The sequence below is a fragment of the Syngnathoides biaculeatus genome, chromosome 12, assembly GCF_019802595.1.
Source record: "Syngnathoides biaculeatus isolate LvHL_M chromosome 12, ASM1980259v1, whole genome shotgun sequence".
NCBI classification, from domain to species: Eukaryota; Metazoa; Chordata; class Actinopteri; order Syngnathiformes; family Syngnathidae; genus Syngnathoides; species Syngnathoides biaculeatus.
Genome location: NC_084651.1, coordinates 22,527,133 through 22,552,931, shown reverse-complemented (window position 1 = coordinate 22,552,931; position 25,799 = coordinate 22,527,133). Strand labels below are relative to the sequence as shown.

Sequence of the window (25,799 nt, the reverse complement as noted above, 5' to 3'; positions counted from 1 at the left end):
AATGGCACAGAGTCCCAGTGTAGTGGTGTAAGAAGACCCACATTCTGTGACTGAGGACCTCATGAGGCAGACAATGGCCACGGTCCATGACTGCTCACACTGCAGCCACCAATGTTATCATGCACCCGACAGAAACCCCCTTTTTAAATATCTTTGAGGCATACGTAATGCAATAAATACAAAATGTATCTTGGGAAACTTCTTGATATATGTGGAAATGAATCTGCAACCACTTACCTTGTGGGATGATGTACAAAGTATTTGAATACCCTGGTATATTGGAACTTCTCCCACTTAGAAATCATGGAGGGGTCTGAAATTTTCATTGTAGGTGCATGTCCACTGTGTGAGACATAATCTAAAAAGAAAAATCAACAAATAACAATGTAAGATTTTTTAACAATTTATTAGTGTGATGCAGCTGCAAAATAATATTTGAACACCTATCAGCTACAATTCTGACCCTCAAGGACCTGTTAGTCCGCCTTTAAAAGTCCACCTCCACTCCATTTTTTATCCTGAATCAGATGCACCTGTGTGAGGTCGTTAGCTGCATAAAGACACCTGTCCACCCATACAATCAGTCAGACTCAAACTTGTAACATGGCCAAGACCAAAGAGCTGTCCAAAGACACGAGAGACAAAACTGTACAACTCCACACGGCTGGAAAGAGCTACGGAGAAATTGCCAAGCAGCTTGGTGAAAATGGGTCCACTCTTGGAGCAATCATTAGAAAATGGAAGAAGCTAAACATGATGGTCAATCTCAATCGGAGTGGATCCCCATGCAACATATCACCTCGTGGGGTCCTTAGAAAGGTGAGGAATCAGCCCAGGACTACACAGCAGGACTTGGTCAATGACTTGAAAAGAGCTGGGACCACCGTTTCCAAGGTGGCTGTTGGTAATACACTAAGACATCATGGTTTGAAATCATTCATGGCACGGAAGGTTGCCCTGCCTAAATGAGCAGATGTCAAGGGCTGTCTTAAGTTTGCCAATGACCATTTGGAGGATACAGAGGAGTCGTGGGAGAAAGTTTTGTGTTCAGATGAGACCAAAAATTGAACGTTTTGGTCATAATTCCACTAACTGTGTTTGGAGGAAGACGAATGATGAGTTCCATCCTAAGAACACCATCCCTACTGTGAAGCATGGGGGTAGTAGCATCATGCTTTGGGGGTGTTTTTCTGCGCATGGGATGGGACAACTGCACTATATTAAGGAGAGGATGACCGTGGCCATGTATTGGGAGATTTTGGGATCAACCTCTTTCCCCCGGTCAGAGCATTGAAGATGGGTCGTGGCTGGGTCTTTCAAAATGACAATGACCCGAAGCACACAACCGGGAAAACCAAGGAGTGGCTCCGTAAGAAGCATATCAAGGTTCTGGCGTGGCCTAGCCAGTCTCCAGATTTAAACCCAATAGAAAATCTTTGGAGGGAGCTGAAACTGCGTGTTTATCAGTGACAGTACAGAAACCTGTCTGATCTAGAGAAGAGCTGTGTGGAGGAGTGGGCCAAAATCCCTCCTGCAGTGTGTGTAAACCTGGTGAACAACTACAGGAATTGTTTGAACTCTGTAAGTGCAAACAAAGGCTACTGTGCCAAATATTAACATTGGTTTTCTCAGGTGTTCAAATACTTAATTGCAGCTGTATCACATGAATAAATCATTTAAAAAAATCATACACTGTGATTTCTGGATTTCTGTTTTTAGATTATCTCTCTCACAGTGGACATGCACCTCCAATGAAAATTTCAGACCCTTCCATGTTTTCTAAGTGGGAGAACTTGCAATATAGCAGGGTGTTCAATATTTATTTTCTTCACTGTAGTTATATAAGTTCTACAAATAAATCACTTCCAATAATAAAAACATGTATCACACAAATAAACTGTTAAAAAAATCATACATTGTGATTTCTGGATTTTTCTTTTTAGATTATCTCACGCACAGTGGACATGTGCCTAGGATGAAAACTTCAGACCACTCAATGATTTCTAAGTGAGAGAACTTGCAATATTGCAGGGTGTTCAAATACTTATTTTCTTCACTATTAGTTAATTTCATTTAGTTAGTTAATTTATCAGACACAGATTTCAAACTGAGAAACTAAATTTGTGAATGAAATTAGGCTAGATCATCATTGTTCAAGTATTTATACATTTTGTGAAATTTTTGTTGGGTAGTTGTTTCGTTTTCCAATGTCAAATGGGTGTCTTGGCTCAATATCAGTTGGGAAACACTGGAATAAGGCACACCTGTGCAATAAATGTTTTGCACTGTATTTGGAAAATGTTGTTCATGCCATTTACTGACAGGTTATCTGACCCAGGTGCCATAAATCAAATAAGACAATCTTATTACTTGGACAATAACTTAAAATTAAAAGATAACCAACAAGTGAAGGTGCAAGTTGTGAGACCAATTAAGAGAACCTCAGCTGCTAAGATGATGAAAGAGGAGGTTATTGGGTTAGTATAATGATTATGCATACATCTGGATAACTATGAGAATATGATGAGAAAATGGGCAGATTATATACAAATAGAATGAATTGGCTTTAAGAGTAAACCCTGTGGCACCCCACATTTCCACCCACAAATAAGTCTTTTCTTAGTCAAATGATGCCAAACTTTGGAATTCTTTACTTATCTCTCCAGATGTCGACGGCAGTTGTTTCTCTAACTCCAAGTGAGCATGCCAAAAGCCAGTCTCCCACTCCTGCTGGGGCCAAAAAAGACAAGAGCAAAAGCAAAAAAGTGAAAGATGTACTCCTACCACTACATTTCCTCATTTGATTGATTTACTTTGATATATGGTTTCGATGAAACACAGCATGATATACATTTTTGTGTGTCTCATCTACTTGCCCAGCCTACCCCACCACAGGTGAATCCCAAACCTGTCTTGGATCTCACGCTTCCTTCTTCTTTGGAGTATTGGGTTAAATACACTTGCTCTGAGCAGGTCCGTTACACATTCAAAACAAATTGTAACCCGCAGTGCATCAGTATTCACAGCATTACAAATCCGGTAAGGCTACTTAGTGTAACTCTTTCATATAATGTCATATTGTATCTACCACTTGTAAGATGTTAAGATTGTAACAACACATTAATTTCTCCAATGAAAAGAAAGTAATTTCATTTTTAATGATAAAAAAATACCATAATTTTTTGTATAATCATGGACACCCGTGTATAATATGCTGCCCCAAAGTTGGAAAGCCCTTCTACCGATGTATACATATGTAGTCATACATATTGGGATGTAAGTGTGTAAGCCGGTACCTTTTTCATAACAGCAAGGTGGCGGTGGCATATTAGAAGGAAAGCGTACTGCTTTTTAATTACCTCTAGATGCCGGCTTACTTTTTTTAAATGTGCAGGATGTTTTCCCATTTTCCCCTACAGCTATGTAAAATGTACACTATTGACTTGAAATTTTAGGTGGGTAAAATGTATATCACACAATACATGAGAAATGACAGTACTTATTTTCTGCCTCTGATTTTAGACCCAGAGCTTGTTTTATCTTGACCTTCTGGAAAAGGAGCTTCACTCTCTCTCACTGGGCCACCTAACCCTACCCGTTATGCACCTAGCTGAGACATTTGCTCATGACCTTTTGGACAGGAGGAGCCTTTCTGACTTATATAGACTCAGGTGAAAACACTGAGACATTGCTTCTGTATGGTTGACACCAGATCCTTCCACTGACAGCTGAATAAGTCAAAATGGTGAAAGGCACATATGAAAGACAGCGGATCTAAATAGATAGATAGATAGATAGATAGATAGATAGATAGATAGATAGATAGATAGATAGATAGATAGATAGATAGATAGATAGATAGATAGATAGATAGATAGATAGATAGATAGATAGATAGATAAGGCAACAATTTATAGATGAGATTTAAATAAAACCTTTTTATTTTGTGGCGGCTCGTTTTCAAAATAGGTAATGCTATGCATCAAACATAATGTAAAACATGGCCGTCACAGATTTCTCTTGCTGCCCTTCTTATCTCATTAGAATAGTAAAGACCTGCTGTCAACTTGGTATGGAGACGCATTCCCCATATCATGAGAGTCTCTTGAATCTGATGAAAATGCCTGAAGAAGAACAAATCAGGTATTTAAGAATAAATATGTGTTTTATTTTATAAATATAGCTTCATTCACCCATAGTAAATTGCACCGCAATGCTTTAGGTGCCATGGAGAAATCACTCTTTTACAAGAGAGAAGACGTCTCTACAAATCACATAATCAGGTCAGCCCAAAAGATTTTCTTCAGTACAGGAAATTCACAAATCTATTCACAAACAGTGATATTTTATATATACACACGTACATACACATATGTACACACCTACATATATCCATCCATCCATTTTCTTATCCTCACGAGGGTCGCGGGGAGTGCTGGAACCAATCCCAACTGTCATTAAGCAGGAGGCGGGGTACACCCTGAACTGGTTGCCTGCCAATCGCAGGGCACATAGAGACAAACAACAGTTGCACTCACAATTACATCTAGGGGCAATGTCCAATTAAAGCATGTTTTTGGCATGTGGGAGAAAACCGGAGTGCACTGAGAAAACCCACCGAGGCACTGGTACAATATTGCAAACTCCACACAGGCAGGGCCGTGATTTAAGCCCCAGTCCTCAGAACTGTGTGGCCAACGCTTCCAACCAGTTGCTCCATTGTTCCACCTATGACAACTACAGCTTATAACTATGTAACGAATTTCAACAATATTGGAACTGTGGGATAGTCCAAGGAAGAAAATTCAAAAACATTTTGCTGTATATGTGTTAATTAGTTTCTGAATGAATTATTTTTAAAACAAAAAAAAAGCTCTCTTCCAAAGGTATTAAAACATTAAATGTCCTGGTCCATATTTTGTTGTGTTTGGTTTTGCTTCATGTTTTCCTGTGTTCAATATTTTTCACATCTTGTGTGCTCATTCAGTTAGTTCTGTCCATCTATTCTTGTTAACCATCTGTCTTGTGTTGACCAATCACTCCCACGACCCTTGTGAGGATAACCATGAGTGCTGATAAACTGGAGATCCCCGCCAGGGCTATATTCAGAATTAACCAGTCACATTGTTGGTACATTATATGGAGTATTTAAAGTGCCTTTAGTAGAGGCCTGAACGTTTTTTACTCACTCTGACTGCTATTTCCAATTTTTCACAATTCCAAACACCTTGAGCTGACCTCGGCTCCAGTTCTAGCTGAAGAAAAACAGCCCCAAAGCAAAATAATGTACTGTCACCACCACCATCTATTACTGTACTATCGCGTTCATTGGTGGTGAGTGCTTGTGACTTTATTACCTTTTGGAATTATGGATAAAAGGTTTCACCTTGGTTGCGATGAAACCATGGCTATACCTTTTGTCCCTAACACATTTTGAACTTGCAGGCATTTGGAAGATTGCAAGCGTGTCTTTTCAAAATGTAGCCCAGCTCGGATGTTATTGCTATGTGAGATAAGGCCTGCATCTTGTCACCCTATACCCCAAAACCCAGAAATATGAAAAAGACAAGATATTTTTGTCACATGTCCTAAAGAACCGATGCGTTCCATAATTTTTCATAGTGAGCTTCAGTGTTGCTGTCCTGGCAACACCCTTGACCACTTTTCTTGTCTTTTCATCATTTTTGGTGTGTCCAGTTCTTGCTAATGTCACACTTGAGCCATATTTTCTTCACTTGATGATGCCTGTTTTCACATTTTCATACAGTATATTTAATTCCTTGGAAATTCTTTCTCACGCTGCTTCTGACTTATACAATACTTTTAAAGAATGAGACTCCTCTGATGTTGTGGAATTTCTCTGTGGTATGTACTGCATAGGATGTGACCACAAGTCTGTCAAGAAAACTAAACCACCTTAACTTTATTGTGAGTTGATCAAGAAAACTAAACCACCTTAACTTTGTTGTGAGTTGATCAAAGACACTTTAAATGGACTTAAGTGTGTGCTGACTCCTATTTAAAATGATTATGGTGTATGAAGGTTAATTTTGAACAACGTCATAATCCCAGTTGCACACTTGGGCAACCACATTATGTATGTTTTTTACTTCCCCTCTTGAAAAGATTAAATCTTTCTTTTAAAATTAGTTGTACGTCATACATACATTGAGGAGGAGGAGTTTCTTTCGGCTTGTCCCTTTCGGCGTCGCCACATTGTGTCACCTCAGATGAACGCACATGTATGTTTGGCACAATTTTTATGCCGGATGCCCTTCCTGACACAACCCTTCTCAGGGAGTGGAGGCCCCAGTGGGATACAAACCCACAACCCCTGGTTTACCAAACCAGTGCTCTAACCACTGAGCTACGGGGCCTCCATACATTAAAGTGAAAAAAGTTTAGAAATTATCTAACTTGGTTCATTTTTCTTACATCACAAAGACATGGTATTTGAATAAAATGGTATGCAGATGGGCAGCACGGTGGAGCAGCTGGTAAACCGTTGGCCTCACAGTTCTGAGGTCCTGGGTTAAATCCCAGACCTACGTGTGTGGAGTTTGCATGCTCTCCCCGTGCCTGCGTGGGTTTCCTCCGGGCACTCCGGTTTCCTCCCACATTCCAAAAACATGCAACATTAATTGGACACCCTAAATTGCCCCAAGGTGTGATCGTGGGTGCGGCTCTTTGTCTCTATCTGCCCTGTGATTGGCTGGCAACCAGTTCAGGGTGTACCCCGCCTCCTCCCCGTTGACAGCTGGGATAGCTTCCAGCACTCGCTGCGACCCTCGTGAGGATAAGCGATGAAAAAAAAGGCTGGATGTGTATGCAGATGTTTTATATCCAGTGTTAATCCTGCATGCGTAATAATTTGGAATATGGTTGAAATTAGAGAAAGATGCTAATGTTATTGTATCAACCGAAGATTGAACAAATAAGGGGAAATTCATTTCACATTTCTCTCTCTTGCTCAATATTCTTAAAAATCAATCAGATTTCAAACAACATGGTAATGTGTATACTGTATATGAAATTTACATATCTTTCTCCCTACATAGAAATCTGATATGGAGTCCCATTTACAGAGGAGAAATCTGTTTAAGCTTAATATTTGGCTTGACAAAGCAGAGGTCTGCCTGGGAATGGGACTGTACCAAGGAGCCAGGCAACTCCTGGCAGAAGCTCAGTTGGTTGCATTAGTAAGTTCACAGAATTGCTATTTAAGTTCGACCAAGTTCAGGTGTTGTAATGTTTGTTTACCTTTGTTTAATCACATTAGGAGTTTGAAGACCAGACTCTAATATCAAGAATCTTGCTCAGTATGGCTACTCTAGCTTGTGACGAACAAAACCACACACAGGCTTTGTATCTTCTGGACAAGGCTCAAGCCCAGGGTGGGGACGAGGACTTTTGGTACAAGTTTACCATCACAAAGGTTGCTGCTGTGGTAGGCCAGGGACTCCAGGATCTACAAGACAAGGTGAAGAAGACCCTACATAATTAGAACCCCTTCCCCCCAAAAAAAATCTGTAAATATGTATTCTTTATAACAGATTGATCAAATTATCAAGCAAGGTTGTGAGGCTTTGACGGTAGTTCTACAGCAGCGGATCAACCGAGTCTCAGAGATCACATTTTTAATTGCATCTTTAGAAATGAGGTAATTCCACACATTCAGCAAGCCAAAATATTTGAGGTGTTTTCCAAATATTAAAGGAAGAGTCTAAAACTATTAATAAATGTCAAGTCTTTAAGGAGCTTTGTCCTTGTTGGCTTTGCCTGCAGCGTGTGACGATATTTGAAACATTTTTGCTCAGCTATTGAGTCAAATAATGTAATTTGCGCTGTGTTCCAGGGGTGCCATTGAGTGTATATGTGCCATTTCTGGCAGTGAACCCGGAGTTGCACTTTTTACTACAGAACTCCAGATGCTGAAGGCTGCATGTGATACACTGGGGCGGTGTGCAAGAGTTTTCACTCAACTCAACTACAGAGCCCATGCTGCAAAGAGCCATGAAGAGTGCACATATGGTCTGAGGTGGGTCAATTACTCCAGATTTAGATTTTAGTCATAGTCACCCCTCGATTAATACAGACAACATCATCTGAACACAGTTGAATAGAATATTCTTTTTATTAGTCCTGTGAATAATCATCTTGTGCAGCAACAATGTGGAGCATAGCGGCACACCCCAGAGATGGCACCTGTTTATTGCTTTCAGTGTTGGCATTGGGTCATGAAACCACAAACACGGCTTAACCATATACCAGTACCAGTGGCTAAACCTTGAGCAACACTTTGCTTGTCCTTGTCACTGGGAACAAAGCTGATAAGCTTTAACAATGTTGGCCCAATTAAAATTACCAAGTCATCAAGGGTTTTGTTGTTGTTGTTGGTTTTGTTTCTTTCAAACAAATATTGCCACTGCGATTTTGGTTGCAAATTTTTGTGAGGAGGTTTATCTTCAGCATTATTCACTCAACACAACAAAGACATCATTCTGTAGTATGAGCAACACAACAATGGATAACCAAAAATATAATTATTTCCTGTAAGACAGGTGTAAATGTTATGATGAATTGATAGGAAGAATAAATCTGTATTTTATTATTGAATTATAAAAAGCAAAACCTTCCATCACAGTAGAATATTAAATTAAATTGCCTTTAAAAAATTTAATGTATAATGATGCTCTTGTCAGTACCAGTACCACTGCTGTCAGTGTCAGCCAAAGTGATTGAAATGGGAAACTATATTAATTGTAAATTAATATTCTCTTCTCCCGTGACCCTTGTGAGGATAAGTGACCCAGAAAATGGATGGATAATATTTTTATCAATTAAATTAACTAATTTAACATATGTAAGAAGTGTTGAGGTGATTAAATTATTTGGTTGTCCTCCAAAAGGATCTTAAGGACTTTATGCAAAATTTTCTCAAATCAAAACCTTTTAGTTGACAAATATTAAAACAGAGTTTTCAGTTTAAGACGGTCTTGACCTAAAACGTTTCGACTTTACGACACTCGTCTTATCTGCCATAATCGCTCCGGCACCATCTTGTTTCTGCTTTGCTCATGCATATTGGTTATCTGTGCTTCTGCGCTGGGAGTTTATTTGCCATTTTCACCCACCTTTTTACACATTATGGCCCAAAAGAAGAAAGCTGATTTTTTTTTTTTTTTTTTTTTAGCAATGCTGGTCCAACCGAAAGAAAAGCAATGACCCTGGAAACGAAGCTTAACATCATTAAAAAAAAAAAAAAGGACAAAGGATTAACACCAACGGACATAACGAACATAAAGAAGCCCAAGGGTTTCAGTCAGTGGACTGTGGCGATTATTATTCAGGACAAAGCCCATATTTTAACGCACGTGAAGGGTTACAGCCCAATGAGGGATACAGTGAACACAAAGCAACTTTTTTTGTGAAGAAAATAAAAACAAAGCAACATTCTTCGATTGTTGCTGAGATGGAAAACTTATGTTATGGATCGAGGATCCGAATCAACGTAGGTTTAATATCAGCCTCACGTTCATTAAGGGAAAAGGCACAGCGAATTTTCCTAACTTTGAAAGAGCGGAAAGGAGAGGAGAACCTCGTGCACCTCCACTTTCTGTTTTCGCTTTCCCCAAAGATGCTAAAAATGTTTTAGGTCTGGAGATAAGGTTGGCCACTCCCATCATTTTTGCCCTTAGCTTGTATAGCAAGGCAGTGGTCATCTTACAGCTGTGTTTGGGGACGTTATCATTATGGCTCCGGCAGAGTTTCTGAAGGGAGGGCATCATCCTCTGGCTTGTGGTATTTCAATACATGATGTCATTCATGGTTGACTCAATGAACTGTGCTCAATGAACAGCACTCATGCAGTCCTAGACCATGAGATTCCCACCATTGTGTTTGACACCTGTCTTTGTACTCCTCACCTGGTTGGCAACAGACACACTTGACTGCGGAGTCGTACTTTGTTTGCTCCCTCACCTATGACCTTTTTCGCGTGAGTGACCCAAACATGGATGTGAAGCGACAAGACAACTTAGCTCCTAGGATCATTGCGACACACAAACCCTTCCACCATGATAAGTTGACGTCTCAAGGAGGGGTCCAAGTTACTGTATGATAGTAAAATATTCTTTTGACTGCATTCATAGTACACAATATTCAAAGTTAATATGTGCACTCAAGTTAATGAGCTTTGACACTTAAACCTTGAAAAATACTTGAAAGGCCATGGTTAGTTTCAATTAGTTTTGTGTTAGTATTTTGCTAAAAATGTCCCTCATACATGTTCTCACACTGAGTTCTCCTTTAAAACTATGATCAACCCTCTGAAGATTTCTGGCTAACAAAGCTACAGACAAAAAGGAGAAGCAGCGCTTTCTGCTTGATGGACTCTCCCATATGCAGTCAGCAATCTCAGAGCAAGAACATGTGGTTTTGAATGCAGAAAACCTGCTCCACCTAGAAGATGCGGTAAGTAAACCGCACCAATTTCACACAAATATTGTCTTGAGGAGCATGTAAACATCTAATGTGGTTATTTATTTTTTTTTGCTACAATATTACAAAAACCAAGACTTTGACTTTTTGTTGAAATGAGAGTGGAAATATAATGGAGAGGGGCTGTAATTTAACAATAAAAATTTGCAGGAATCAGTCAATCCAATATTGAACTCCTTGTTTTTATGTAAGGGTAAGATTGTTTTAGAGCTAAATAATAATTAGTTTCCTTTTATGTTATAAACCACTGCCTTAGTAATGTTCTGGAATTAATATTTTAAGATTTTGTGACTGTAACTTGTCAACTATACAAGATGTACGAGGATGTATGAGGGCTTGAAACCAAGGGATGGTTTCAGCCCAACACTGGCTGAATCTTTGATTTATAGGACAATCAGTAAAAAAAACACTGACACCTGCTTGAGGCCCAAGCACAATTGGGTTTTTGATTAAATATATCAGTAGGGACTCAGCTGTGAAAAACAATGATAATTTATGCTCAGCAGATGGTGCTACTGCCCTTGTCATTCCTGGCATCCATCTTTAAGTGGCTGCAGTCACGATTGACGTTAGCACAGTACTGTGTCAAACCTTTATACTTTCAGACCAGGAATATTTAATAACTTATAGTGGCTTTATCAAATACACACATTTTTTTAATGTGGTTGATCTCTCTCTCTCTCTCTCTCTCTCTCTCTCTCTCTCTCTCTCTCTCTCTCTCTCTCTCTCTCTCTTTCGCTCTCTCTCTCTACCTCTCTGTCTTCTCTCTTTACCTCTCTCTCTCTCTCTCTCTCTCACACACACACACACACTATTATACAATCAGAAAAAAATAGTAAAGCAAAGACAAATTATTTATATTGCACATTTCATACACAAGGTAACTCAATGTGCTTTACATGATTAAAAGCATTTGAAAACAAAAAAAACCTCCACATAAACATCTAAAACATTCCAAAAAAAAAAACCATAAAAGTACAATAGAAACAGCATACAGTGCAAGAAATTGTATTTATAAACAGAAAAAATATTTTTTAACCAGGATTTAAAAACATTCACAGTTGAGGCTGGTGTCGCTTCTGTCAATAACTCAAGTTTGTTTGCCACACACCTTTGCCATATACTAAGTCAATGCTTAGCAGACTTTCAAACCAGTATATTCGGGGTACTGAATAGAATCTGTGTTGCAATATATATTAAATATATAGTATACTAAATTAGAGCTGGGCACAGCCTTGCCTTTTTTTGTGTTTTTTTTTTCCCCATTAAATTATTTCACTTTTTCATTCCATGTGATTACGCAGGTATATGTCACGACTGTGTGTATATGTATGCACAATGATTTAATTTTACAGGTTTGAACTATTAAAATTATGGAAAACAGTACAGAAAGTGTGTATCTTCAATTTATGATTCAATCACCTTGCATCAACTTGGCGGTGTGTGTTTCTGTTTTTGGCAGAGTTGTGGTGTAATATTGTCACCCAAGTGGGCACTACTGCGCCTGCGTCTCACCCTGGCAGACGTTTGCTTGGCAATACTGGAGGAGCACTGTGAAGAAATAGTAAATCGAGCCCTGGCCAAAGACAAAACGATAGCTGAGATAGCGATTGAGGATTTCATGCGCAGCATTCCTGAAACCAACTCCATTGAACAGGTAGAGCCTCCACAAACTATGTTAACACATTTTACAGTTGGAAATTAGAATGGTCACTTTTGCATTTCAACAGTAGGAAAACACTTCACAAAAAGATTACAAACATTTGATGATTACATCTAACTCTGTAAAGACATGGAGATACAACAACATGGAATGTAGTAGGACTGTTGTGTAAGTCACAGCACATCTGGCAGGCTTTTTCTCCTTTTATTATGGTTTCCTTTTTCTTAAAATTCTACAAACAACATGCTGTGAATTCTTTGCACCGCATATTCTCTCTCGGGTCGTGGGTGGGCTAGAGCCTATCACAGTTAACTTTGGGCATGAGGTCAAGTACACCCTTCAACTGGTTGGCTGACAGAAAATGTGTGACCTTGTAAAAGTACTTCCATTCTTTTACTGATTACTTGAGGATAAAAGTAACTGTTACCGTACTGATTATTGATTTCAAAAGTAAATAAGTAGGAATTAAATAACTTTTGAGTTATTTTAGGCAACTCCCAATTGGCAAAAATGTTACTTATCCACAATACAAAAAAGGTGGTCCTGGGGAGAGATTCAAACACCTGACCTCTAAGCAGCAATGCATTTTTATTTTCTGAAATGCCATATTATTAATCACATTTAAAAAGTAAAGTTGCCTTGACAAGCACTTTGAATGGTAAATTGCTCCTTCCATATGAATAGCTTGAAGATTAAGAATGCAAAGAAGCTTGAGAGCGGCAATGAAGGATATGAGTGGAAACAAGTTGCAACTTGAAGCATTGTTTCAATAAACTTAATGAATTGTATAATTGCAGAGAGGTGTTATAGTCCGAGCACATTGGAGTTAAGTATAGCACTCATTTTCTGTAATTAAGGTTTCTGCTCCCTCCTCCTCCAACAATATCACCCTTTACCTTCATAGTGGATAACATTCACAACCATAACCGCTGTAAACAAACTCACATCAAAACAACTGCCTGATATTTCTTTTTACTGTTTTTTTACCATTAATTCTTACCAACCAGTCTTTCTGTTAATCCAGGCTCTCTCAAAGAAAAGGATTTTCACATGATAACGAATAATTACATCCAACTTAATATTCTTGTGTACAGGAGTGGATGAATGTGGGCAGCACATCGGGCCAGATGGCGTTATGCCAGCTGGCTGCAGTGAACTCTTGTTCTCTAGACGACATGGAGATGAGAGCACATTGTCTGAGTTTGATGGGAAAGACCCTGAGACTGCTGGCTGTCCAGGAGGATCCTGTTTATATGTTTTCTCTCTGGAACAGAGACATGAAGGTACAAAACACATAATTGAAATTTACTTAAAAAAAAAAAAGAAGCAATCCCTTAATAGTATGTTGCTTTTATGTTTTGTAATTTCACACCGACCCGTAAAAAGCGCTGTAATGTTGATTACAAAGTGAAAGATAACTCAACCTATGTTGTTTACGTCTTGGAAGATATAATCTTAAATTTTAACTATGCTGGAGTTTACAGTAAACCTATGATCTTGAAACCGTTCTCCACAGAAGGCAGGGCCAGATGACCCAAATGCCACATCTACAGAAGAAAATTCTAGTAAAGAGAAGGAAAGTGTTTTAAATAGTAAAGACTCCAAGATGACATCTTCCAAAAACATTGAGCCACAGGTACATACTGCCTTACATGTGACTTTGTCACTTCTGACTGGGATTTTACTGATTTTAACCTCACAGACCAAACCCCTATATGTCATTTTCTGGACCCCACTGTAATTGTCATACTGAAATTATGAGCTGAGCTATCTCCCGCACACCTACAAATAACGGGGACTATCTTTTATTTGTATAACATTGTCTCTGAGTATTCTCATTCATTCAGGTCATTTAGTCCTCCCTGCAATTGTTTATCGTGTATTTATATTTTTGTGTCATATTTGGACCAATCAAAACTATATCATGATACTTGCATTTCATTAGCTGCTTGGAACGAGTTCTTAAGTGTAACCATTATGTCTCTTTGCCATGCAGCCAAAAAAGCGTAGGGTTGAGCAGCTTTTGGCCCAAGCCATCAACGTACTGTCTGAAACTGTTAGCTTGTGTCTTCAGCACAGTTTGTCAGTCTCTATTCTGAGCGACGCCTCTCTCAATATGCTGGAGTGTCTAGGGCAGTCAGATCATGAATTGGCTTGTCAGTATCTCTGCTTGTTTCAGGTACGTTTCTGTGCATCTAAACATATAAGCATACAGTAAAATATTGTCTCTTTACAACAAAATCATTTAAAAATGTACCAAATTTATCTTTGCCCTTGAAGAATGCCATTACTTGCTCTGCTTTTGACTTAATCCAGTGAGACCCTGTAGCCATTATTTCTTTTTATCCCTAGAGTGCTTGTACTGTTGATGTCATGGCTGATATTTTAAGTTTGGCCTGTGACGACACCAGTGTGTCCCAGCTCTCCGCTCTACTCAGCCTCTACAGAAAACTCTGTGCTTCTCAAGATGGTAGGCCCACTAAAATGCTGGAAGGAGTAAGACACACCCTGAACAGCATTTCCAAGGTAACTGGTCACCAGCACCACACCCACTACTCATGATTAATGGTTTCTGTCATACTAAGTTGCTAAATTCCCTGGAGGTTGGACTTGAAATTATGGATAGTATCATCTCTGCTTCAGATTTATCAAATTATTTCAGGAGGCAGAGTTACACAAATATATTATCTGAAATGTTTTTGCCCCCAAATTGTACAAAATTACTATAGTCAAACTGACTTTTAATGCGGGTCAGACCACACCTACCATTTAAAATTCTTCTGATTAACCTAATATAATGTTCTAGAAGGATTTTCCTTAAAATGTTTTATTCACAGTGCTACCTCTACTTTTGAAATGAATCTGTTCTGGAAGTCATTTCGTAAGTATTAGCGCATTTTACATATAAATAGTGTAATTTGTTCCAAGCCCTCTGAGCTCTCCTCACCCCGCCGCTAAAAGTAAGCATTCAAAGTACATGATGTAAAGAATAATGAAAAATCTATGTTCATTCATCTTTGACCTTGGGCGACTATGTGAAGAGAAGGGTGAGTGACAAGGAAAAGGCAGGAGGTGGCAAAGTTTGACAGCCGAGAGAAAACATACGTAAGAACTTCATCCCGCTAAAGTTTTTTGGGGGCCATGGTGAAGAAAGTTTAATCAACTTGCAAAAAACACAAGCGAAAAAGTTGTACTTTTTCAATGTATGACAGCGTGTGACAGTGCTCGTGTGATTCAGTGACAGTTGAGTGTCCAAGGGAATCAAAAAGCATCATGAGTAAAGATTGATGTCCCTCCCAACCAATGGAATCCCAGGAAGATGCTACGGCGATAGCCAATGGGAGACCAGTTCTATCACGCCATACAAACCAAGCTACAGGATGTTTACTTTCGGTGGAATTTTGAGAATCCGTCGCCAATTTTTTCCTTTTATATCCTGAATTTCTTTCGTAACTAGAGATCATATACCTGAATTTTTCATGACTTTAGATGTTCATAAGTCAAGGTACCACTGTATTTGTTTTTCGTTTTCTGTTTTGCATTCCAGATGAAGACCCAAGGGTTTTATACTAACACTGAGTGGTATTTGGAACCCTTCATAACTGCCTCCATGTTGACGAAAGGCCTCTTTATACTCCCGCACTCGCTAACCATTGGCCCATGCGGCCCATATGCAGCCTCTTTGCATCACACGGACTTGACAAAAATTGTTGCCGTGCATAGAGTCTCGTGGACATCATCTCTTCTAATTGGCCCATTTTAGTCACATGGGGTGATGACGTACTCCCAATTCCCCTTGGTTCCACATACCACCTACGTTGCCTTCTTCTTGATCGATTTTGCCACTTGATTAAATGTATCATCTGGTCATCTAGGTAAATTTGTTCAAGCAGACTTTGTTCCATGGTCGCAATTGTTGTTGCTTTGTTCCATATTACGGAAAGGAAAGTAAAAACGTCGACCGGAAATGGTAAAAAAATGCAGAGGAAACTGCACCTCGTGGTGTCCTAGCCAATACCAGCTCTAGGTACACCCCCAACCTGGAGGAGAACTGCTGTACATTTTCAAAACTGCGCTTGAGGGTTGTGTTCGAGTACAAGGGCAAACTGTGCACGGGGTAGCTGCAGTAACGTAAGGGGGATCGCTCCTCCCGTGAGAATAAAGAAGCCTAAAGGCCCAAGTTCCAGCAAAAGAAAAGCAGCCCAAAAACCATTATGCAGCCGCCACCAAGCTTCGACGTAGGGTTTGTGTTTGTGCCAAAAATACCTTTTGGAATTGTGACCAAAAAGTTAAGTTTGATTCAAATGGACTGAAACACTTCTCCCCACATGCGTTAGAGAAATGTTTTTTGGGAAATGTAGCTGGGCGTGGTTTTCCATTGTGAGCCAAAGCTTCCATCCTGCTACTGTACCTCTTAGCCTAGATACAGTGCCTTGTAAAAGTATTCAGCCCCCTTGAACTTTTCATCCTTTCGCCACATTTCAGGCTTCAAACATAGATAAAAAATAGCATTTTTTGGGGAAGAATTAAAAACAAATGAGACACAATCGTGAAGTGGAATGAAATTTATTGGCTAAAAACCCGAAAAGTGGGGCATGCAATATTATTCGGCCCCCTTGCATTAATACTTTGTAGCGCCACCTTTTTATGCAATTACTGCTGAAAGTCACTTGGGGTATGTCTCTATCAGTTTTGCACAATGAGAGACAGAAATTCTTACCCATTCTTCCTTGCAAGCTCAGTGAGGTTGGATGAAGAGCATTTGAGAATAGCAGTCTTCAACTATGCCCATATATTCTCGATTGGATTCAGGTCTGGACTTTGGCTTGGCCATTCTAACACCTGGATAAGTTTATTTGTGAACCATTCCATTGTAGATTTGGCTTGATGTTTTGGATCATTGTCCTGTTGAAAGATAAATCTTCGTCCCAGTCTCAGCTCTTTTGCAGACTGCAACAGGTTTTCTTCCAGAATGGTCCTGTATTTGGCTCCATTCATCTTCCCATGAATTTTAACCATCTTCCCTGTCCCTGCTGAACAAAAGCAGGCCTAAACCATGAGGATGCCACCACCATGTTTGACAGTGGGGATGGTGTGTTCAGGGTGATGAGCTGTGTTGCTTTTACGCCAAACATATCATTTTGCATTGTGACCAAAAAGTTCAATTTAGGTTTTATTTGACCAGAGCACCTTCTTCCACATGTTTGGTGTGTCTCCCAGGTGGCTTTTGCCAAACTTTAAACGAGACCTTTTATGGATATCTTTGAGAAATGATTTTCTTCTTGCCAGTGTTCCATAAAGGCCACATTTGTGCATTGTACGGCTGATTGTTGTCCTATAAACAGACTCTCCCACCTCAGCTGTGGATCTCTGCAGTTCATCCAGAGTGATTATGACCCTATTGGCTGCATCGCTGATCAGTCTTCTCCTTGGTCGAGGTTAAAGTTTAGACGGCCGAGTCTTTGTAGCTTTGCAGTGGTCTGATACTCCTTCCATTTCAATATGATTCCTTGCACAGTGCTCCTCGAGATATTTAAAGCTTGGGAAATCGTTTTGTATCCAAATCCGACTTTAAACTTCTGCACAACAGTATCTCAGACCTGCCTGGTGTGTTCCTTGGTCTTCATGATGCTCTCTGCACTTGAAAAAGAACTCTTAAGATTATCACAGAGCAGGTGCATTTATACGGAGACTTGATACACACATGTGGGTTCTATTTATCGTCATCAGTCAAAATGGGCTCATTCAGAGATCCTCACTGAACTTCTTGGTGTGAGTTTTCTGCACTGAAAGTAAAGGGGCCTTATAATATTGTATGCCCCACTTTTCAGTTTATTTGTTAAGAAAGTAGAAAATATCCAATAAATTTCATTCCACTTCATGATTGTGTCTCACTTGTTGTTGATTCTTGACAAAAAAAAAACATTTTATATCTTTATTTTTGAAGCCAGAAATGTGGCGAAATGTTGAGAAGCTCAGGGGGGGCCGAATACTTTCACAGGGCACTGTATATGAAGAATACAGGAGATTGTTGTCACCTGCACAACACAGTGAGAACTTGCCTTAAGATTCTGTACTTCCTTCAGTGTTGTCGGCGTTCTGGCTTCCTCTATCACCAGTTTATTTCTTGTCTTTTTTCAGTATTGCAGAGATGTCGAGTTCTGGCAGTTGTGACATTTTCTTCCCTTCATAATTACATTTTTCACTGTGCTTAATGGTATAGTTAAGGCCTTGGAAATATGTTTGTTCCCCTCTGCTGACTGAAATGAGATTCCACTGATGCTGTGGAAGCTTTTCACAGAAATTGGCTTTTGCTGTAAGGTGTGACTACACTAATTTCAGGAAAAGCCTACTAAAACAGCTGAAGTTCCTTTGGGTTAATCAGAACCACTTTAATTGGCAAGTGTGTGCTGAACCACATTTTCTCCGTTTGGAATTTTCACTTCGCCTCTCGCAAGCATATATTTTAAATGGAAGTTGTGTATGTTATAGGTCAGGTTTTTTTTTGGTGTAGGTGTAGGTGTGTTGACCTGTATATCAACTTTTTTGATATGAGTCTTCCGGATTCCTGATATGAAACTGAAAACTACTATTTTCTTTCTATGAACAATTTATTACAGACAAAAACTGATATAAATTAAAGCCAACCCTATGTTGTGATTACAACTGTGAAAAAAATCTAATCTCTTTTCGCAGGCCTTTTCCCAATTGACCATCAACCCCGAACACCTAAACCTTCTTGCAGAACTTTCATCTGACCTGAAGATTATTTTACTTCAGCATTCTAAGGATGGGTAATTTCTATAGTTGAAGTCAGAAGTTTACATACACTGCACAAGGACACACATTTCATTTTTTTTTTGCCTCACTGTCTGAAGTCAAATCAGACTAAACCTCTCCTATGACCCTAAACATACTGCCAAAATGGTTAAAAAGTGGCTTGAGGATAACATAGTTGATGTCTTGGAGGGACCATCAAAAAGCCCTGATGTGAATCCCATCGAAAATCCATCCATCCATTTCCTGAGCCACTTATCCTCACAAGGGTCGCAGGAGTGCTTAGACTATCCCAGCTATCATTGGGCAGGAGGTGGGCTACACCTTGAACTGGTTGCGAGCCAATCGCAGGGCACATAGAGACAAACAATAATTGCACTCACAATCACACCTTGGAGAAATGTTGATTCTTATATCAATGGATGTTTTTGGGTTTATGGGAGGAAATCAGAGTGCCCGGAGAAAACCCATGCAGGCACGGGGAGAACATCCCAACTCCACACAGGCGGGACCGGGATTGAACCCTGGTCCTCAGAGCTGTGAGGCAAACAATCTAACCAGTTGCTTCATCATACTGCCCCATCCAAAATCTCTGGGCAGATCTGAAAAGACTTGTGGAAGCAAGGCAGCTGACACGCCTGACTCAGTTACACCAGTTCTGTAAGGAGAAATGGGCAGGAGTCCAGCAAAGCACTGTCAGAAGCTTGTGTAAGGTTACCCAAAACGTGTGCCCCAAGTCATGCAGTTCAAAGGAAATGCTACCCGATACTGGAAATGGAAACATATGTAAACTTTTGACCTCAAAGAAAATTACATGAACTTCTCTAAGAAATTCTCTCTGTTATTATTGTGGCATTTGACAAAATTAAATAATTTTGGTGATCATGACTGACCTGAAACAGGAAGGGTTTAGTCTGATTTGACTTCAGACAGTGAGACAAAAAATGAAATGTGTTTTTGCACATTTTATGTAAGTCTCTGGCTTCAACTGCACATCTGTAAATTATTCTAACACTAGCACATACTAGACTACCTTTGCATATTCTGTCCTTACAGTATTATTATTAATTATTATAATTATTAATATTAGTACGGTACAATCTTTTTTCAGCATAGCCTAGGCATTTCTGAAAGCTAAAACTGCCTATATTTTATTTGGAGAATTGAGGCTAATAAATTACAAAGTGCCTAATTTACTAAAATTCAAAATAGCTAGCAATAAATTGCACACTCACAGATTTCCTGTGATGTTAGTGGCCATGCTGTGTCCTACATTGTGTAACTTGATTGCAATATTTCATTTGGATCCCAAATAGCAGATGATAAATTCCTAAATTCGTCACTCACTCTCAACACATTGCGGACACTGTTGGCAACAGGTGGAAAGGCCATTCATGAAAGACGATTTTGCGCGCCAGGTAACGCTGATGTTTTTCATATTCGAAAATTCAGCAGACTACTGCGAGCTTCAGAATAAAGTTTGAAATGTTGCAATTTAAAGTGATAGTGAAAGACAAAAGTTTTCAGAAAAGGAATGTTTTAGTCCAATAAATTGGGGCTTCCTCAGCAACCGAAAAAAAAGCCCTGTTTAGTTTGATTTAAGTGAGTGCTAGTGAATTGGAAGTACTGTGTCTCCCCATTGCATTTATAACTGAAAATAGAATGGACACCTAAAAACTGCTGAGGTAGAAGTCAGCACCATTTGGCAAAATTAGCTGAAATGACCCAAGCCCAAGGCAATACAAAATTGAAAAGAATTTTGTCGGCTTTTTCACATGACGTCTTTTTGTGACAGCTGCCAAGTCAGCGCTTAAATCAAGTCGAAGCTCTTGAAGAGGTTCCACTGCTAAATAGAAGATATGTTGCAATATTTTCCATTTCTTATATTTTTATAATGTTTCAACAAATAAAAAGGTTATCCCTGCGGCGTCTAATTTTTCCCGCACATTGCCGGCACAACTGTGCATGCCAGTTGGCACCTCCCTTGCAGACATAGTATTTAAAGAGGCCACCAGGATTAATAAATCACATTGCTCCTGTTAAATTAACCTGTTTTGCGTATTATCTATTTTTTCATTCTGTTTTTCTATTTCATCATGGAAAAATGTGGCTGTATTCAAAGAGCTTAAATAATGTATGGTTAAATCCCTTGTTAAAATGTTTAAATAACAAATTGTGGTGGAAGAAGCAATACTATAAAAAAAACACTCGGCATCACTTTTACATAACATCCCTCTGTGTGTGTTGTGTTTTAGATCAGAACTCTATGGAGCACTCTGCAAGGTGGCTGAATCGCAAGAAAATCAGAAAGCCAAGACATCAGAAGGTTCGTATCGTTGAAGTGAAGAAAATTTTATGGCCACTCCTACATGTTCATAAAAAGTTTTAAAACATTTAAACACCAACACCAACTATCTAATTGAATACTCTTTGGAATATGTTGTAACACACAATGAAATGTAACAATGTCTTGCATTTAAACTAGTTTTAGTTATTTCGATGGAGAGCTACTTGGTATTTGAAAAGACATTAAAAGTTCAACTAAAAAAAGATGTGTATCATGTATCCCGTGTTACCTTTTATCCCCCACTACTCATGACTAGCTAATAGGCCATTATATCTGTTATACTTCCATCACTTAGCTTTTCTTGGACAAGTGTGAAAACAGCAGTCAGAAAAGTATAGGAATGTATAATCTTATTGTAATTTCTTAACAATAGGACCAGTTTATGAAACAAAAACTAGTGAGGAATAAAGAATGAGACAAACAAAAACAGGGATTGGAGGAAAACACTGGCACGAGGTTGTGAAGGTGCTCACTGGGACCAATTACAATTCCTGTACTGCATATGTGTGTACGGGCATACATTTCTGACTGAGCATTAATTTATTTGTTCTAGGTTCACTGACATGCTCTAAAGTGGCTAAGGTTTCTGTCTGCCCAAGGGCTCTACTTGCACTTAGAGAGCAGACACGGGCCTTTGACCAAAAGATGAGACATGCACTCCTGAAGGAGGCGTGTTTAAATGAGGGAAGACAAAAAACCCCTGAAGAGGACAACAGTTCTCATCCTGTATGTCCTCCTCCTCCTTTACTTTAATATTATTTTACACATGCATTTGCAGGTATAATTAAAAAAAACTGTTCTTTTACTTACCGAGCAGAAAAATGAAGAAGAAAATCCTTTAACACTTCACTTCAGAGAAATTGTTCACCAAATGGAGGAATACCTGGATCCACTCATTTCTCAGTTTGACTTCACTTTCTTGAGGTATAGTATATCAACAGGTTATTACAGGGTAACTGTACTACCCTTGATCCCCACAGGTGTAAATGTGAGTGCAAATGGTTGTTTGTTGATATGTGTGCTACGATTGGGTGCCAACCAGTTCAAGGTACACCCTGCCTCTCGCCCATAGTCAGCTGGAGTAGTCTCCAGCACCTCCACGACCCTCGTGAGTAATCAGCAGTACAGAAAATGATGAATGCTGGACGTTACTTATTTCAACATGTTTCCTTGGTATACTGCATCATGGTGTAGTGTGTAGTAGTACAGTGATTAACTTTGTGATAGTTCTCATAAGATTGTGAAAGTACAGTACTTTTTGTGGTTTTGTGCCATTTTATCCTTTTCTAACAGTTCTCAACAGTCATCTCAACCAGTTTCTCAAGAGCTCCAAACCAAAATTGAAGAAAAGAAAGTATCTACCGGGGAAGGTACAGTGAATGATGTATCCTAATCTTTGCACCCGCCAGGCTGCAGTCTTCTTACACTGTGCCCCATTTTCCTATAAAAGGGAAACCGTTTGGTGCATCATAGTAAAGGCCAGGAAGTTTAAACTTGCGAGAGACAGCGTCAAAACTTTAATAACATTCTTAATCTTAAAAGAGAAATGAATTTCCAAAAAGGGAACACATGAACAACAAGAAGGAACTTTTTTGTTCCTTTTTGTGGACTCAAACTGTTGAACAATTTGAATGTGGGGTTGAAATAATGTTCACGTGTAAATCACTTTTAAAAAAAAACAGTTATGTCACAAAATGATCAATTTACATCACATTTTGCAGGGTGACAGAAAAACATTTTACTGTAGGAGTTTCAAAGAATAACTTAGTCCGGCAAGTAACGAGGGGGAAAATAAAAAGGAGTGTCCAGTTCACGTTTTTAAAGTCAATTATTCAACTCAGCAAATTCCTGGGAACGGTTATCTTTTTTTTTTTTTATAAATGTAGTTTCAATACATTGTATGTCATAATAGATACAGTGAAGAAAATAAGTATTTGAACACCCTGCTATATTGCAAGTTCTCCCACTTTGAAATCATGCAGGGGTCTGAAATTTTCTTCGTAGGTGCATGTCCACTGTGAGAGAAATAATCTAAAAAGAAAGATCCAGAAATCACAATGTATGATTTTTAACGATTAATTTGTGTGATACAGTTGCAAATAAGTACTGGAACACCAGAGAAAACCAGTGATAATATTCGGTACAGTAGTCTTTGTTTGCAATTTCCGAGGTCAAACATTTCCTGTAGTTGTTCACCAGGTTTGAACACACTGCAGGAGGGATTTTGGCCCACTCATCCACACAGATCCTTATTTTATTGCAATAGCTGGACATAGTTCAATCAAGAAAGACCAAATGTGTCTTGTCGAGTGATCCTCGTGTTATATGCCGTTTCTCGTTTTCTTTTTATATACTGTAACTTTATTGGGTGTCAGATATTTATAGTACTGTTCTATGTCAAAAGGCATGCAACAATGTTAAAAATGAACTACATTTTGAATTCAAATATACTGTACAGGATGGCAACTCATAAATGACTTTTGTGAAGCTGATCAAAAACTGTATCGTGTATTCTGACATTAAAGCCAATCAGCATAAAATTATGTGCCAAACATAGCCAAAGATATATGAGCGTTCATCATACGAATTCCATAACGGTTAGGTCGTGGCCCGGGCTTCCTACGCCCACCACCGGAATTGTTAATCTGCAAGGCGTAGGTAGAAGTTCAGATAATGTAGTTCAAAGACAAAAATGAGGAGGAAAGCACCTTAGTCGGCAGAAGAAAAAGAGGAATGCACAGATCATACAGCTGTGTGTAGAGACTTTGAATGTTGGGACCATGACAGGAAAAGCTCAGGAGTTACTTGACATGATGATTAGGAGAAAGGTTGCTATATTGTGCATCCAAGAGAGCAAGTGGAAAGAGATTAAGGCTAGAAGTTTAGGAGCAGGGTTTAAATTATTTTATCATGGAGTAGATGGTAAAATAAATGGAGTAGGGGTTATTTTAAAAGAAGAGCTGGCTAAGAATGTCTTGGAGGTGAAAAGAGTATCAGATCAAGTGATGAAGATGAAATCTGAAATTGAGGGTATTACGTATAATGTGATTAGCGACAATGTCCCACAGGTAGGATGTGACCTCGAGTTGAAAGAGAAATTCTGGAAGGAACTAGACAGAGTAGTCCTGAGCATCCCAGAGAGAGAGAGTTGTGATTGGTGCAGATCTCAATGGATACGTTGGCGAAGGAAATAGGGGCGATGAAGAAGTGATGGGTAAGTACGGCATTCAGCAAAGGAACTTTGAGGGGCAGATGGTGGTGGACTACGCCAAAAGGATGGAATTGGCAGTGGTGAACACTTATTCCCAGAAGTGACAGGAAAATAGAGTGACCTACAAGAGCAGAGGTAGAAACGCAGGTGGAATATATTTTGTGCAGACGATGTAATCTGAAAGAGGTTCCCGACTGTAAGGTAGTGGTGGGGAGAGTGTAGCTCGACAGCATAGGATGGTGGTGTGTAGGATGACTCTGGTAGCGGGTGGGAAGACTAAGAAGACAAAGGTAGAGCAGAGAACCATGTGGTGGAAGCTGAGAAAGGAAGAATGTTGTGCGGCCTTTTGGAAAGAGTTGAGACAGGCTCTCGATGGACAGGAGGAGCTCCCAGAAGACTGGACTACTGCAGCCAAGGTAATCAGAGAGACAGGCAGGAGAGTACTTGGTGTGTCTTCTGGTAGGAAAGGGGAGAAGGAGACTTGGTGGTGGAACCCCAAAATACAGGGAGTCATACAAGGAAAGAGATTATCAAAGAAGAAGAAGTGGGACACTGAGAGGACTGAGGAGATGCGAAAAGAATAGATTGAGATGTCACGTAGGGCAAAGGGAGAGGTGGCGAAGACTAAACAAGAGGCATATGGCGACATGCACACCAGTTTGGACACGAAAGAAGGTGAAAAGGATCTCTACAGGTTGGTCAGACAGAGGGATAGAGATGTCAAGGTTGTGCAGCAGGTAAGGATGATGAAGGATAGAGATGGAAATGTGTTGATTGGTGCCAGTCTTCTTCTTTTTCAATCAGATGGTGGAAGTTGAGAAAGGAAGAATGTTGCGTGGTCTTTCGGAAAGATGTGAGACAAGCTCTAGATGGACAGGAAGAGCTCCCAGAAGAATGGAATACTTCTGACAAAGTATTCAGAGAGGCAGTACTTGGAATGTCTTCTGGTAGGAAAGAGGAGAAGAAGACTTGGTGGTGGAACCCCAAAATACAGGAAGTCATCCAAGCAAAGAGATGAGCAAAGAAGAAGTGGCACACAGAGAGGACTGAGGAGAGGAGAAACGAATACATTGAGATGCATCGTAGGGCAAAGGTAAAGGTGGTGAAGGCTAAACTAGAGCATATGACATGTACACCAGGTTAGATACAAAAGGAGAAAAGGATCTCTACAGGTTGACCAGACAGAGGGATAGAGATGAGAAGGATGTGCAGCAAGTAAAGGTGATTAAGGATAGAGATGGAAATGTGTTGACTAGTGCCAGTTGTGTGGTAAATACTTTGAGAAGTTGATGAATGAAGAA

The 25,799-nt window shown here is 39.5% G+C and overlaps 1 protein-coding gene across 6 annotated transcripts in view; it reads left to right on the top strand.

Moving 5' to 3' along the window:
- LOC133510003 (cilia- and flagella-associated protein 46) overlaps positions 1 to 25,799 on the top strand; it is a 100,571-nt gene that overhangs the window by 62,150 nt on the left and 12,622 nt on the right. For 3 of the 6 annotated variants that reach the window (XM_061837640.1, XM_061837638.1, XM_061837642.1), the window contains 20 exons: positions 2,667 to 2,774; positions 2,881 to 3,039; positions 3,523 to 3,671; positions 4,045 to 4,143; positions 4,223 to 4,283; positions 7,059 to 7,199; positions 7,280 to 7,480; positions 7,554 to 7,660; positions 7,856 to 8,038; positions 10,335 to 10,473; positions 11,963 to 12,157; positions 13,258 to 13,446; positions 13,680 to 13,799; positions 14,160 to 14,342; positions 14,516 to 14,689; positions 18,860 to 18,957; positions 21,196 to 21,266; positions 21,841 to 22,013; positions 22,105 to 22,211; positions 22,581 to 22,657. In XM_061837640.1, coding sequence (XP_061693624.1) covers positions 2,667 to 2,774; positions 2,881 to 3,039; positions 3,523 to 3,671; positions 4,045 to 4,143; positions 4,223 to 4,283; positions 7,059 to 7,199; positions 7,280 to 7,480; positions 7,554 to 7,660; positions 7,856 to 8,038; positions 10,335 to 10,473; positions 11,963 to 12,157; positions 13,258 to 13,446; positions 13,680 to 13,799; positions 14,160 to 14,342; positions 14,516 to 14,689; positions 18,860 to 18,957; positions 21,196 to 21,266; positions 21,841 to 22,013; positions 22,105 to 22,211; positions 22,581 to 22,657 — 2,734 coding nt within the window. Of the gene's footprint in view, positions 1 to 2,666; positions 2,775 to 2,880; positions 3,040 to 3,522; positions 3,672 to 4,044; positions 4,144 to 4,222; positions 4,284 to 7,058; positions 7,200 to 7,279; positions 7,481 to 7,553; positions 7,661 to 7,855; positions 8,039 to 10,334; positions 10,474 to 11,962; positions 12,158 to 13,257; positions 13,447 to 13,679; positions 13,800 to 14,159; positions 14,343 to 14,515; positions 14,690 to 18,859; positions 18,958 to 21,195; positions 21,267 to 21,840; positions 22,014 to 22,104; positions 22,212 to 22,580; positions 22,658 to 25,799 lie in introns of those variants that run through there. The other 3 variants (XM_061837639.1, XM_061837641.1, XM_061837643.1) reach the window with 3 other exon arrangements.